General features: G+C 46.1%; 1 protein-coding gene across 1 annotated transcript; it reads left to right on the top strand.

Moving 5' to 3' along the window:
* Positions 1 to 577: 577 nt before the first annotated feature.
* LOC123041797 (uncharacterized) lies at positions 578 to 3,650 on the top strand. The gene is made up of 3 exons (XM_044464358.1): positions 578 to 853; positions 934 to 1,232; positions 2,656 to 3,650. The coding sequence occupies exons 1-3, from the start codon at positions 700 to 702 to the stop codon at positions 3,541 to 3,543; spliced, it is 1,341 nt and encodes a 446-aa protein (XP_044320293.1). The 5' UTR covers positions 578 to 699; the 3' UTR covers positions 3,544 to 3,650.
* The last annotated feature ends 12,627 nt before the right edge of the window (positions 3,651 to 16,277 follow it).

Here is a 16,277-nt window from a genome sequence, read left to right on the forward strand (position 1 = left end):
TGTCCATGGATGAAAAAAAGTTCATGAGTTTGAAAAAATTGCACAGATTCAGAAATGTTTGTGAATTCATAAAATGTTGATAAATTCATAAAACGTTCATGATTTTGAAAAAATGTTTATGGATTCAAAAAGTTCACAAGTTCAAAAAATATCACGAATTCAGATTTTTTTTATAATTTTGAAAAATAATTCATCTATTTGAGAAATTAATGAATTCAAATATTTTGTGTAGAGTTCAAGAAAATTATTGGATTAAAAATTTGTTCGGCCAGGCGGCCTGGGCCGGTTTAGGGACAAAGAAGTCACGGTCTCGCAATAGCTGGGTGCGCCCGCCTGCGTTGTTGGGCCAGGCGTCCAGGACCAGTGTCAATGTAGGGCCCAACAAATAGAAAAAGGTGTGCGCTCTACATTGACACTGGACCTGGCCCCCCTCAAACAGAAAAACGTGTACCTGGCGGCCTCGGTTTCCTATCCTTGTTCGGACGCTGAGTGTCCTTGTCGAAGTACAACACAAGGGCTGGTGCTGCTGCCAATAAAAGTGCAGAGGAATCCCTGAGCGAAAACACCTCGGCATCGAACAAGCGTCCAACTCGTGTCGTAAACCTTCAACTCAAAACAAAGGAGAAAAAAAACTCGTGTCGTAACCTACCTCTTTTTGCAACCTTCCTCGGCGACAAGGGAGGGGAGGACGGGAAGAAGATGAACTACCCGGTGGGGTTCCGCTTCGCCCCGACGGACGAGGAGCTGGTCGAGTACTACCTCCTGCCCCGGCTGCAAGGCCGGCAACACGTGCCCAACGACGCCATCATCGAGGACAACGTCTACCAGTGCCACCCCGACGAGCTCGTCAACGGTACAGTACTTACCTTGCTGTGCACCATGGCTTAACTTACGAGTGTGTTTTATTTACGAGCGCTTGTTGTTTGATCGCAGGCAAGTACAAGGACAAGGGACAAGACAACAACTGGTTCTTCCTGACGTCGAGGACTCGCAAGTACGTCAACGGCGGCAGGCCGGCCCGGTCGACGGACGACGGCCGGGGGCGGTGGAAGGCGTCGACGGGCACCACGGAGGTCGTCGGCGCCACCGTCACGTACAAGGAGAGCGGCCTCGCCTACCATGAAGGCCCCATCAAGACCGAGAAGAAGACCAAGTGGCTCATGCACGAGCTCACCGTCCCGGAGTACGAGAACAAGCTCGACAAGAGCGGTGTCCGGCCCAAATCCGATACGGTCAGTTCCAACACATAACTATATTTTTAGGGAAACGTTTGGGGCCGGGGAACCGGCCGAAGCTTCAGCCGGTCCAGTCCACGCACGCGCGACGCGACCCACTCACGAGCAACCACGTGGCGCGATGGACCCGAGACGACTAGTCCTCCTCCCTTTTCTCTTCTTCCTCTCGCGCATCTCTCTCTTTCTCTCTCCCCGCTGCCATGGTCAACGCATCGCCCCGTGCCGCAGGCCTCCCAGGCGCGCCGCCATTCAGCAGATCTGGCCGCCCTCGACCAGATCCGCGGGGATCCGCGTGCATCGGAGCTCTCCCTGCCTCACCGGACCCGGCCACGCCGGAGCTGCAACCAGCCATGGCAGGACTACACCCCGCGGCCCAAATTTGCTGGAACAGGCCGGCGAGTGCTGCAACCGTTGACAGGAAAGCTTCAACCCAAGATTAAAAATGCTTCGACCGTATATACAGAAAGCTGTAAGTGTTCAGTGCTATCGAGGGAAGCTACAACCATCTATATAAAATGCTACAAACTTTGATGAAAACAGCTTCAACCGAACGATAGAGAAAAGTTTTCACCCAGACATTGCTCAAAAAAAAAGTTTCAATCATTTACAGAAAAGCTTCCACCATAGAGGGGAAAAGCTTCAACCATTGAGATAAAAGCTACAACCGTATCAATTTTTTGCTACTACCGTCTGTGTTTTTGCTACATCCATTCATGCGGCCATGGTGCTTTTTTACGACTGAGCTGTGACCGGCGACGACGAGGACGGCATTTTTGTTGCAACATCCTCGTTTTTGCTACCATTGGTGCTGTGTTTTGCTACATCCGTTTAACATTTTTGCTACAATGGCGACACCGATGGATTTTTTTGCTGCAACCGTTGTCTTCATTTGCTACGACTGACACGGGAAAATGCTACCACGGGGCATCTCTCTTTTTTGCTGGAACCAATCATCGGTGAGGCGGAGCTGCATCCATGGCACTCCGACGAGCAGCGGGGGCAGCGAGCGGTCGGGGCGGCCCCGACGGGCGGCCGGGGCGGCCCCGACGGGCGGCCGGGGCGGCGAGCGGACTTGGATGAGTTGAATCGCGGAGCTGCATCCATGGCGCTCCAACGGACGGCCGAGGCGGCGAGCGGTCAGCTCCAACCGGCGGCCGGGGCGGCGAGCGGGCGGGGCGAGCTGAGTGTCGGAGCGTGGGGCGGCCGGCGAAGACGGGCGGTGAGACGGGGTTCCTTTCCCCGTCCGCGCTCGCGAGAGGAAGACGACGCCCTGGTTGAATAAGGATCCAACGGATCGGAACAGGCCGATCTGACGGCTAGGGTTGGACGCCGGTGCGCCGGCGCCTAGCATCGGCCATATTTTTACGTACTTAGCTAATTGCTGGCCTGACCTAACTTGAGAGCGGTTGCATGCATGCAGCTGGATGAGTACGTCATGTGCAGGATCTACGTGACGCCGAGGAAGCGGAAAAGGAACGACGATGAGGCGGGCCCCAGCGGGACGTCGGAAGAATTTACGTGTCAGGAGCCCGGGCTGGTGGAGACGGCGGGGCCGAAGCTCTCGGAGCGACAGGCGGGCAAGAGGCCCGTCGAGCCGGAGCAGCCTGCCCCGCCCCCGCCGGACCGATGCTTCGGACCACAAGACGGCATGCAAGTGCGCCGTTTCGGGACTGCTACTGGGTACCCCCACGGTGGAACCGGGCTGACGATGATATACAACCCCTATGCATCAACGTCGCGGCCGCCGGTGGCGTTCACCGGCGAGATGACCGCGTACGGGGCCGCCGCACCTCCCCATGGCTATTTCTCCCAGGCAACGATGATGCGACAAATAGGTGCCACGTCCGCGCAAGCGTTCAGACCACCGCCGGCGACTATCTCGCGACGTCCGCAGATGATGCAGAAGCAGCCGGAGACGGAAGAGATGCGCCAGAAGCGAGTGTACCAGCAACATGTGAACGAAATGGTGAGGTGTGGCATGATGCAACAGCTTGGAAATGCGGCTTACGCTGCGCAGCAACCGCGGCCGATGGCGTTCATGAAGAAGGAGCAGCAGCAACCATACTTTGGCGCTGGAGTGAACAATCATCATGTGGCCCCTCAGTTCCTGCCTTGCAACAATCAAACTGTCCAAGTTCAGAATTGGCAGTGCAGTTGGGCGGTCCCAGACTCTGGCACGGCGACGATGCCGGTGAAAGTCAAGGCGGAGGAGGATGTAGAGACTGGGGCCGCAAACGAGGGGACCGACGTCAATGGGGATTGCAACAGTGATGGTGAGAAGCCCTTTGGGAAGAGTCAATTTGGTTGAGCTATGGATTCGGAAAAAACAGTTGCGAGTTGTGAACCCTGGGAAAGTTGGTGTGAGTTGACAACTGTGGAAAACTAAAAGTTGTTTTGTTGAGAAAACTGTCATAATTGTAGATTTGGCATGATTGTTTTTATGCCCCTTAGGGCTTGAAAGAATGTTTAATTGACCAGTAGAAGCCTTCATCCCTTGCTTTCACCAGAAAATATAGCGCGCTATAGCGCTGCTAATAATACGCTAGAGCGTGTAGGAAATTGTCTCGCTAAATAAATCCATGTACAATATCTCACTAATAGCGTAATTTAAAGGGCAGCGCTATTTTGTATGACGAGTTATTTTTTTCCTTGCTTGCTTTTAATCTAGGAGGGTTAGGACGTAAGGTAATTTGAGACGACAGCAGAAGCCTTCACCCCCTCGCTTTTGCATTTGATAGGTAATTACGGAGAACCCTTAGTGAGGCCGCGTCCACTAGAAAACACTTAGACTACAGTAGTGGCGTGCCTGGAACGAAGTCTACGTAGAGTAGAACGTGTTTTGCACCCGGCTCCGTCCAACGTAAACGTCAAGAGTGCTCAAGTATCGAGTTAGTATTATGCCGTAGCATAAGTCACGATAGACCCATATCAACGAGAATTACAGGCTCCTTGAGAACGTCTTATTCCTGTGCTAGTTCCACTTGTTACTTGTCCTGCTGCTTTTTATTATTTCTGTTTATGTTGTTTACTTTAAGTTCGCACTCTACCCAATACCAATATCTATTTTCGCCCTCACTTTGCTTTGAGTCTACAATTGCTTACAGGCATAATTTCATAAGTCACTACAAGAGACAAAATCCAATTGTTGTGCTCCCTATGGGATGAATACTCTTACTTAAAAAAACTATAACTAAACCCTGTACACTTTTAGATCATCAGTCGTAAGGCCGGACGCCGCCACTGCTCAATGTTGAATGGTTGTCCGTGTCATGCTGCAAGAGAGACGGGCGATGTTGCAAGGCTGGCCAATATCGTTGCAAGAGGGACACATGATGCTGAAATGTTGGCTGCACATGGTGGAGTGTTGTTGGGCACCACTCTCGTGGGATGGGAGCATCTATTCTTTTTTCTTGCGACAGGTCCCATGCATCTAACTATTTGTGGCTGGTTGATACAAGGGGCAACGTGCCGGTCGACGCCTAGCACAACCCATTTTAATGAATGAAAGAGAAAACCAAATCATTTTGGTATGGCTTTACCAGGCTTAAATGTGGATTGAAAGTGGGTTGTAATTTTTTTATTTGGATTGTGTTTGCTATATCCTAAACTCAAGAACTCATAGCTATGATATGGTATAGAATGTCATGCAACAATTCTTTGAGGAAAATCATATAGAAAACATGGATTACGTACTTGTATTTCAATGGAAATTGTCATTTTGAGGCAGATTGGAGTAGTGTGGTTGGTGATGGTCACATGCACGGTTTGTTTTTACACTGATTAGTGATGGTCACATGGGCAGTGTTTTCTTTTTGGATTCGCTAATTTCTCATTTCGATGAGATGACAAAAGTCACATCTAACTCCTAGACCATTTTTCTAATTTCGTTAAGATTTGTAGTTTTTTTTCCTTCTTTTAATTTGAGTGATATATGTTTTTTATTTTTATTTTAGTTTTTTATTTGCCCACGCAAATACACTAACATGTCCATCAGGCACACGCAACTGCAGTTGCATATCCGCATAGTAGTGTGCAACTACATGTCCACCCGCCATGTGCACTGACTTTTTTTGGGTTTATTTTTGCGCTTTAGCTACATGTCAGCTGACTGAATTTTAACTTTTGGATCAGTTGATCTTTTAGACCGTTGATTGCTGCTTCAAGATGCGTGCTAGTTGTTTTTTTTTCTTGTTGTGTGTGCTGTCCTGTGTATTGGACTGGACATTTGTTGATTGACCCCTATTTTTTTGAGTCAGTCGATTTCTTGTTGGGCTGAGGCCTGTTATGTGTTTTCTTATTACGCTGTTTGTGTGCGTTTTTGCTTCTGTTTCTTTGTCAGTTTTTATGGGTATATTTTGGATGTTGGGTGAATATAAAATATATACACGTAAGTAATGTATAATAGTAATGTATAACGTGTGCATAAATTGTAATTCTGTGAAAAATGCTCTATTATGTGCTTATTTTTTACGTACTATTAAAATAGTGCAGTTTTAGTATAATTGTATTTTCTGTGAAAATTCCACTATCCTATACATATTCTTGCATATTATTGATAGCACAATTTTCTGTATATATTGTGTGTAAATTTTGTTATTGTTTGATTATTTTATAATTTCTTTCTTCTTAAAGGGTTATATCAATGCAATTAACTCATTCTTACTTAGAAAATTTTATTATTTTGTTTTATTAGAAGTTCTTCCATATATTTTTCCTGAAGGGTAATACCAAAACCACCAATCCATTCTTTTTTACAAAACTTCATTATTTTATTTTTGATTTAGTGTTTGTTTCATTTTCTCTTTTTAATGTTAATACCAATGTCAGTAATTCATTCTTTCTTACAAAACTTTATTTTTCTGAGAATTCTATTATTATTCTGGCATATTGTAAAAAAGTGCAATTTCTGCGTAAATAGTGTGCAAATTTCTCACTTTTTTGTTCTTTGTTTCCTTTCTTCTGAAAGGGTAATAACAATGTCACTAATTCATTCTTTGTTAGAAAACTTCATTGTTTTGATTTCGATTTCGATTTATTTTACTTTCTTTCTTCCTAAAGGGTATTACTAAGGCCTCTAACTCATTCTTTCTAAGAAAAACTTCACTATTTTATTTTTCATTTAGTTTTAGTTTTATTTTATTTCTTATTTAATTGTAACACAAATGCGACTAATTCATTCTTTATTAAGGAAATTTCCTTTATTGCAAATATTTCACTGTTATATGCTTATTCTTGCATATCAGAAAAGCGTAATTTATGTGTAAATTGTGTGAATTTTTTTCACTATTTGTTTTTTTATTTTATTTTTTCCTAAAGCAATGTCATTAATTATTTTTTAGAAAACTCATTGTTTTTATTTTCTTTTGATTTTTTTGTTAAATTTACTTTCTTCTTTAAGGGTAATGTGTATGTCATTCATTCCTTCCATCTTATAAAACATTTTTTATGAAAATTCCACTATTGTATGCTTACTCTTTCATTTTATAGAAAATGCAATTTCTATTTTAATTATGTGTCATTATTTCATCTGCATTTTTCTTCTATCCTTAAGTTTAATACTAATGGCACTAATACATTGTTTCTTAGAAAAATATTATTATTTTGGTATTGTGATTTCGCTTTAGTAGTTACTTATTTTTTATCTTCTGAAAGGGTAATACCAAAACCACTAATCTCTTCTTTCTTACAAACCTTCATTATTTTGTTTTTGATTTTGTTTTTGTTTCATTTTATTTGTTCTTTATTGGTAATAGCAATGTCACTAATTAATTCGTTCTTAGGAAACTTTCTTTCTAGTGAGAATTCTATTATTATATACTTTTCTTGCATATTATAAGAAATTGCAATTTCTGTATATTTATGTGCAACTTTCTCATTTTTTGTTTCCTTTCTTCTTAAATGGTAATACCAATGACACGAATTATTCTTTCTTAGAAAACTTTATTATTTTGTTTTTAATTTAATTTCTATTTTATTTTATTTCTTCTTAAAGTGTAATACCAAAGCCTCCAATTCATTCTTTTGTAGAAAACTTCATTATTTTATTTTTCATTTGGTTTTTGTTTTATTTTATGTCTTATTTAATTGTAACTCAAGTGCCACTAATTCATCATTTCTTAGGAAATTTCCTTTATTTCTGAATATTTCACTATTATATGCTTATTCTTGCATATTAGAAAAAAGCGTAACTTATGTGTAAATTGTGTGCAATTTTTGTCATTTTTCCGTTCTTCTTAAAGTGTAATAGCAACACCATTAATTCTTTTGTACAAAATTTCAATGTTTTTATTTCTTTTGCTTTTTGGTTAAATTTACTTTTTTTTTCTTGAAGGGTAATGTGTATGTCATTCATTCATTCCATCTTTTTTTTTGACGAAAGCCACCCTGGCGGTTTTTATTGATCTGGAATAAGAGTTACATCATCTGCTAGAACATCACGAATAAAATTTGGGGGTTCCTGCCACATTTGGTTCCCCATACTAAATTGAGCTAAATTATGGGTTGCCCTATTAGCCTCCCTAGGACAATGTGAAAAGTTTACACGTGTAAAATTGCAGCAAAGGAAAGTGCATTCCTCATAGATAGCTGTCGCCACGCCTAGTGAGTTCCCGCCATTCTGCATGACTTCCACCACTTCCACGCAATCACTCTCGACTAGGATTCTGTTACAACCAACGTTTCCTGCAATGATCAGACCATCACGTAGCGCACATGCTTCGGCAGTTGACGGTGTATCGATTGTAGGGATGTTCCAACTATCACCTGCAATTGGAGATCCTGTACAGTCGCGTATAATAGCACCCGTCCTCCCCGAACATGTGTCCATGTCAAATGCTGCATCCACATTCAACTTTACAAAACCCTGTTGTGGTTTGTTCCAACCATGTCTAATGATTTGCGTCGTTCTCAATTTTTTCACTCTGGAGTAATTCAATGCCAACACCGAAATTGCTTGAGCAGACCGAACAGATGCTTGCAAAGACTCTCCACGAGTAAACTTTCTTTGTTCCCACCATGTTTACTAGGACACAACAGCAACTAGATCGCACCGTCGAACACCTGCTAGTGCTGGTACGTCATTAGTATCCAATAGCAGCCTCTCTAGGGGTCCAATCCCATCAACCTCCGCAAAGCAATCTTCATCAATGATTTCCGTCATTCCCAAGTGCGTCCAGATCTCTTTTACCCTTGGACATGTGAAGAACATATGGTTAATACTTTCACAATCAATAGTGCAAATTGGGCATTGACTCCGATTCTGAATATGGCGGTTTGCGAGAACACCGTAGCAAGGGATAGCCCCATACGGTGATCGCCAACAATGAATTTTCACTTTGGTCGGCGTCTTCAATTCCCATAATGCCTTCCAGACCGGATTCTTCATAGATGATTCATATGGGCTTGTGATTCTAAGCTTTCGGCCGTGTTGGTGATCCCATTCTCTGTAATAAGATGATTTAACTGTGAAGATCCCATTTTTGTTGTAGTGCCAAGAGACAAAGTCCTCCATCATCCCAATCGCCAAAGGGATTTTGAGAATCCTTTCTGCGTCGGCCGGCCAGAATATCTCCCTTATTAACACTTCATCCCACACACGAGCTTCATGGTCAATAACTTCTGCAACTTTAGTAAGCACTATGTTGCCTCTCCTAATCATAATCCTTCTATTTGGACTGCTTGGAATCCAGCAATCCTCCCAGATATCGATATTGTTCCCATCTGCTACACGCCAGATGTGTCCTTGTTTAAACGTTTGTATACCTGCCCATAAACTTTGCCACGTGTAAGAGCTCCCCTTCTTCAAATCACAATTCAAAAGATCACCTGAAGGGTAATACTTTGCACGAAGCACTTGGGTACACAAAGAGTTTGGCTCGCTCAGCAGTCTCCAACATTGTTTAGATAACATGGCCAAATTAAAACTCTCCAAATCTTTAAACCCCATACCTCCAGTGCATATGCTTCTGTTGATCATCGTCTCCCCACCAGAACCGGGACATTGCAGAGATTATCCCTTTGCAGATCTGTTTGGAGAGCTTGAAAACTGACATAGCATAAGTTGGTATGGCTTGTATGATTGATTTAATAAGTGTCTCCTTCCCACCGTAAGACAACATTTTCTCCTTCCAACCACACAAAAGTTTAGTAACTCTATCAATAATAAACTAGAAACATTCTGTCCTGTCCATCCCAACAATTGGTGGTAGCCCCAAGTATTTTCAGTAATAACTTCGGTCTTGATGTTCAAAACAGTACATACTTGTGTCCTTATATCAGTAGAACAACATGGGCTAAAAAATATGTTGGACTTGGCTTCACTAACCAATTGTCCAGAGGCCAAGCAGTATTCATTTAGTGCTCTTTTCAGGCTAGTTGCATTCTCAACATTAGCCTTCATAAGAACGGGAGAGTCATCGACAAACAGAAGGTGAGAAATAGAAGGGGTATTCCTGCATACCCTTACCCCTTCGAGTTTACCTATGCTCTCCTCATATGCAATCAAACTAGTCAGACCTTCTGCACAGAGCAGAAAAAGGTAAGGTGAAAGTGGGTCTCCTTGCCGGAGTCCTCTCGATGGAGTGATAATTGTAGACAAAGTGTTATTCAGACGAACTCTATACTGTACTGAAGAGACACACTCCACAATGAGCTCCACCCAATCAGACGAAAAACCAAGCTGCAACATCACCATCTACAAAATTTCCATTCAATCCTGTCATATGCTTTGTGCATATCAACCTTCACCGCACATGTGCTAACACTGCCGGTTCTTTTGTTTTTTATTGAGTGGAAACATTCATAGGCCACCAGGAAGTTGTTTGTGATTAATCTTCCTGGAACAAATGCACTTTGCATAGGCAAGATAATTTCTGGTAATAGCAATTTAATTCTAGCCTCAAGAAGTTTGGAGATAATCTTGTAAACTACATTACACAAGCTTATCGGTCTAAACTGAGATATATGCTTGGGGTTTGATACCTTTAGAATAAGCACGATAGTAGTATCATTCCAATTCTCTGGAATTTTTTTTGAGTTGATTGCTAGCAAAACTTCATCTGTTAGAGCCTCACCCATGATAGGCCATAATTTCTTATAAAAAACAGCATGAAGGCCATCAGGGCCTGGCGCCTTTAAACCACCAATGTTAAATAAATCATTTTTTTACCTCTTCTCGCGTATAAGGAGCATTAAGAGCATCATTCATCAAGCTGGCTCACTCTCGGCTTGATTTTTGAAATAGTATTCTGGTTTGGGTTTTGAACCTCCGTTGAGAACAACCATCAAAATAGTGAGTTGCAGCTCCTGCCACGTGGTCCTCATCCTCCAACCAGACACCTGCATCATCTTTTAATTTTTTGATGAAATTTGCCTTGCGTCTTGCCGACGCATAATTCTGGAAGTAAGAAGTGTTTTGGTCTCCAAAGCGGAGCCAATCCACTCTGCCTCTTTGCGCATAGAAGAGTTCTTCTTTCTCCATCAAATCCTCAACGCGCATCTGAAGGTCTTTTTGCATTGCCACTGCTTCATCAGTTAGGGGTCCCGATAACACTAAGTACAATTCCTTTTGGAGCTCCCTTAACGTCTTATGAGGACCTTTTAGTACTTCATAATCCCACTGGTGTAGCCTTTTATGGATCTCTTCAAGTTTCCTTACCAACGGTACATTGGGATCGCTGTTTGCTCGATCCCACGCTCACTGAACAATATTTTCTAACGCCTCCTCACGCAGCCAGCGAGCTTCAAACCTTTTCGTTCTTGTCAGGCTTCTGTTTTGGACCCCATTATAATACTCTGTGTCAATAACAATCGGCCAGTGATCAGATTTATCAAACTCTTCATTGACTACTCCATGCAACGGAAACATGGCCTTCCATGCTTGATTCCCAACCATCCTATCCAACCTTTCCCTAATTCTTCCTCTTCTCCACGTAAATATGTCCCCATTATACCCAAGATCGTCAAGATAATAGTCGTTCAGAGCGTCTCTGAATCCTTGCATGCATCTGATGGGTCGAAGATTTCCTCCTTCTCTCTCATTCCCAAATAAAATTTCATTAAAATCACCTCCTATTATCCATGGGAGACTAACCATCCCATGTAGCTCACGGATGTAATCCCATGTTAGGTGTTTTCTGTCACTACTTGGCTCACCATATAGTCCTGTAAAACGCCATCCCGTTTCACTCAATTCCTTGGTGCCTATATCAATGTAATTTGGCTGAACCTCAACTGATGTAACCCCCAAACAAGTATTCCAGAACATCACTAACCCTCTGATGAGGATATAGACCTAGGGTAGGGTCATAGGCCTGACCTACGTGCCCTACCCAAGGTCACTACCCTAGAAGCAAAGAAGCTCAAGAGATAAGAGGAGTACCCAAGGAAGACGTTGAGTGCAATCCACTCGACCAATCATATCACTCGGGTATCCCAACTTTCCGAAGATCACTCGACCATACAAGAAACCGCTCGACCTATGAAGACCGGGAGTCAAACGGAACTACAACGGTCGGACATTCACTCCGTAGTCTTCATGAACATTAATGACACTTAAAGCTGGCGTTATTAGTAACGCCCCTCCTTTATGTACATTGAACCCCTGTAACGGAGGGGAGCTGGGGTCCTGGCGCACTCTATATAAGCCACCCCCCTCCTCTGGCACAAGGGTTCGCACCCCCTGTAACACACACGCATATACTGAAATCTAGTCGACCGCCTCCGGGCACCGAGACGTAGGGCTTTTACCTCCTCCGAGAGGGTCCTAAACTCGTAAACACTTGCGTACAACCTCACCGTTGCTAGGACCTTGCCTCCTCCTACGTATCCCCTACTCTTACTGTCAGTCTTAGTACCACGACAGTTGGCGCCCATCATGGGGCAAAGCGTCTTAGCGACTTCCGGCGAGGTTACAATTTCTTCAGTCTTCATCAACATGGTTTCCGGCGGCAGTTTGATCATGGGCCACGAGTTCCGGCTCAGAGCGCTCATGTTCGTCGCCGACGATTCGGCCTGGCTCCAGGAAGCCCCCCTCGACGTCGAGGCGCTGCCGATCCGAGGTTCGTCACACTTCCGCGTGAGCGCCCGTGGCGTGCTCCTCCGGCAGCCGTCGACTCCATACCAGTCGGCGCCCGTGTCGACCTCTCGCTCCGCTGGACGCCGCCGCAAGTGGTCGGGCCGCTCACGGCTCCAGCGGTGGGTGAAGCACGCGCTGGCTAGGCAGGTGTTCACCCCTCAGGTCACGGCGATCGAGCCCGACATATACCACTGTGGTCCAGTCGATCCGCCGACTGACTTCGCAGACACACTTTTCGAGAGCGGGAGTTGTGACCCCGTGGCGGAGGTTCTCATGGTCGACTCCCATCGCAGCCCACCTGGTTTCTGCCGCAACAGCGAGAATCGGGTCAGTGACGAGTCGCTCGGCCACGAGGAGTACCAGCCTCAACCTCTCAGTTTGCAGCAGAGGGAGGAGCTGCGTCACCGCAACGAGGAGCCTCTCCATACCCCCATCATAGGGGAAACTACCGAGGCTTGGGCCTTGGAGGACGTGCGCCTGGCCACGCTGGCCGAGCACGCCCGTTTGGATAATCTCCAACATTCTCTCGACGAACGCGCCCGTCGACTGATTCCCGGATCCAGTCAGCACACACGACAACTGTTTCCACCAGAAACCCAGGCATTCCGCACACCGATCCAGAATCTCGTAGAGGCTGCGCGTATTGCGGAGTCCATCCAGCCGTCCCGTTTGGAGACTGGGAGAGGCCTAGAACAAATCAGAGCGCTGCTCCGGGCAGCAGGAGATCAGAACTCCGCGGTATCCAATCGCGGAACAGAATTCACAGTCGGTCGGTAAGGACAGAAATCGTTCAGTCGACACACAGTCCTAGATCACCGTTGAGGCAAAGAGATCGTGAGCGTCGTCAGGATCGGCATTCGGGAAGAGCTCACGGAAATGATGACCATGAGTTCGCCTGTGACAACTACCATCGAGTGCCTTCTCCCCTCCCGAGGGGCGGGTCATACGCGCCCCGGTGATATGACGACAGGCATCCATTCGGTAATGACTGCAGGGTTCCAGTCGACCCAAGGGAGCCTGGGTTCGACGCGAGGCCAGTCCTTGTTCAGGGCTTGGTCGACCGGAACAGAGCGTACAGAGAGGGGCTAAACAGAGACAGACCCAGCGACAACAGGGTCCACATTTCTGGCCCTGAGTGCTTCGGAAGGGCCATCAGGGCCGCGGAGATCCCCCACAACTTCAGATTGGCAGCTGGTGTCAGCAAGTTCACGGGAGAGTCGAAGCCCGACACTTGGCTTGAAGATTGCCGAGTGGCTGTGCACATCAGCGGTGGCGGCGATGAGGTGGCCATGAAGCACCTCCCTCTGATGCTTGAAGGTTCTGCTAGAGCTTGGCTCAATCAGTTGGCCCCTGGGAGTATTTTGAGTTGGGATGAGTTGGCCCGAGTGTTCACCAGAACATTCGAGTGCACCTGCAAGAGACCAACCGGTCTACCGGAGTTGCAACATTGTGTGCAAAAGCCGAATGAAACCTTGAGAGACTATATCCAGAGATGGATCACACTGCACCACACAATGGAGAATGTGTCAGATCACCAAGCAGTCTGTGCCTTCAAGGAAGAAGTTCGGTCGGACAGGAGATATGACTCTGACTTGGATGATGGAGATTGCCACCAAATATGCTAACGGTGAAGAGGAGGACTGATCCAGAGTGGCAAGCATAAAATAGCCGCCCAGGACAACGGAGGAGGAAATTCCAGTCGGAAGCAGAAGCGAAAGGCTGAGGCAGCAGGACCTGCCGAGGCAGCAATGTTAAATCAAGGGAAGTTCAAGGGGAAGCCCAAAGGGCCCTAGAATCCCAAGAAAGTGAAAGATCAAGATGGGAACGATGTGATGGATTTGCCATGTCATATTCACACCAAGAAAGATGAAGAGGGGAATCTGATCCTCCCCAAGCATACCACTCGACAATGTCGACTCCTGATCCAGAGCTTCCAGAAGAAGGGTCAGCCCAGTGAAAAGGATAAGGATTCTGAAAAGGAGGAAGACAAAGAAGAAGAGGAGGATGGGTACCCCCAAGTTAATGCCACCCTGGTGATTTTTGCTGATGTCGAGAGCAGAAGTCGACTGAAAGTCATTAACCGAGAAGTGAACATGGTCGTTCCGGTGACACCCAAGTATCTGAAATGGTCAAAGACTCCTATCACATTCGATCAGTCGGACCACCCGCCGCGAGTGGCTACCCCTGGGCGGCTGGCGCTGGTGGTCGACCGCGTTGTTGGAGGCACGCGATTGACCAAAGTTCTGATGGATGGCGACAATGGCCTCAATATTCTGTATGCCGAAGCTCTTAAAGGAATGGGCATTCCGATGTCTAAACTGAGCGAGAGTAACATGAGGTTCCATAGAGTCATCCCTAGAAAGAAAGCTCAGTCACTCGGCCAGATAGCTCTCAATGTGGTTTTCGATGATGAGAAGAATTACCGCAAAGAGAAATTGATGTTTGAAGTTGTGGATTTTGAAAGTGCGTATCATGCCATTCTGGGCAGACCTACCTATGCCAGCTTCATGGCTCGACGATGCTATGTGTACCTCAAAATGAAGATGCCTGGCCCCAAAGGCGTGATTACCATCTATGGTAACCGGAAGAAAGTGGAGGATTGCCTCCAAGATGGTGCAAAGATAGCAGATGAGCAGATGCCGGCGATGGAGTTCCAAGAGCACAAAAGGACGGCAGATCCAAGTGATTTGCTGTGTGCCAAGAGGCCTGCCTCGGAGTCCGCATTCCAGTCGGCCGGGGAAACCAAACCGGTTCACATCCACCCGACCGACCCGTGCTGCTCCGACTCATATTTCCACAACGCTCGACACAAATAGGAAGCCGCGCTCACCCAGTTCCTCCGTGAGAACTGGGACATCTTCGCATGGAAGTCGTCTGACATGCCAGGTGCACGCAGGGGACTGGCTAAGCATCGTTTGCGCGTTGACTCGAAAGCAAAACCGGTCAAATAGCATCTCCGTTGGTCTGCCATAGAGAAAAGGAAAGCCATTGGCGAAGAAGTGGCTCGACTCCTGGCCGCAGAGTTCATTTGCGAGATTTACCACTCCGAGTGGCTCGCCAATGTTGTTATGGTTCCTAAGAAAGACAGATCACTACGAATGTGCATTGACTTCAAGCACATCAATCGGGCCTGCTTGAAGGATCATTTTCCGCTGCCCCGCATCGACCAGATAGTCGACTCAACTGCGGGGTGCGAGCGACTGTCCTTCCTGGACGCCTATTCCGGGTACTATCAGATCCGACTGTTTGGACCCGATGAGATCAAGGCTGCCTTCATCACCCCGTTCGGGTGCCTTTTGTTATGTCACCATGCCCTTTGGCCTCAAGAATGCTGGCGCCACGTTCATGCGCATGATCCAGAAGTGCCTGCTCACTCAGATGAGTCGGAACATGGAAGCTTACATGGATGACATCGTGGTTAAGTCACGCAAAGGTTCTGACCTGCTGACTGACCTCGCTGAAACCTTTGCCAACCTGAGAAGGTACAATATCAAGCTCAATCCATCAAAACGCACATTCAGAGCCCCAGGCGGAAAGTTACTCGGTTTTCTCATTTTCGAATGAGGAATCGATGCAAATCCAGAGAAGATTGGCACAATCCTCCGAATGAAACGCGCAGTGCGAGTGCATGATGTTCAAAAGCTTACTAGTTGCTTGGCTGCATTGAGTCGATTCATCTCACGACTCAATGAAAAGGCATTGCCTCTTTACCGACTGATGAAGAAGTCTGACAAGTTCGAGTGGAATGATGAAGCCGAAGCAGCATTTGAAGAGCTCAAAGCCTTGCTTTCCACCCAGCTGGTGCTTGCTGCTCCAATCAGCAAGGAGCCTCTTTTGCTTTACATCGCAGCCACGGGACAAGTTGTTACCACAGTGCTCACCGTCGAGTGGGAAGAGGAAGGCAAAGCCTTCAAAGTTCAGTGCCCAGTCTATTACATTTCAGAAGTTTTGACCCCATCCAAGCAGAG

Source organism: Triticum aestivum, chromosome 2B (assembly GCF_018294505.1).
Source record: "Triticum aestivum cultivar Chinese Spring chromosome 2B, IWGSC CS RefSeq v2.1, whole genome shotgun sequence".
Lineage (NCBI taxonomy): Eukaryota > Viridiplantae > Streptophyta > Magnoliopsida > Poales > Poaceae > Triticum > Triticum aestivum.

What these genes read in the sequence shown, in the direction of transcription:
- LOC123041797 (XM_044464358.1), top strand. Translation starts at nt 700, where the DNA reads ATGAACTACCCGGTGGGGTTCCGCTTCGCCCCGACGGACGAGGAGCTG. An exon ending in CCCCGACGAGCTCGTCAACG is followed by an intron (nt 854 to 933) that starts GTACAGTACTTA and finishes GTTTGATCGCAG; the next exon opens with GCAAGTACAAGGACAAGGGA. An exon ending in TCCGGCCCAAATCCGATACG is followed by an intron (nt 1,233 to 2,655) that starts GTCAGTTCCAAC and finishes GCATGCATGCAG; the next exon opens with CTGGATGAGTACGTCATGTG.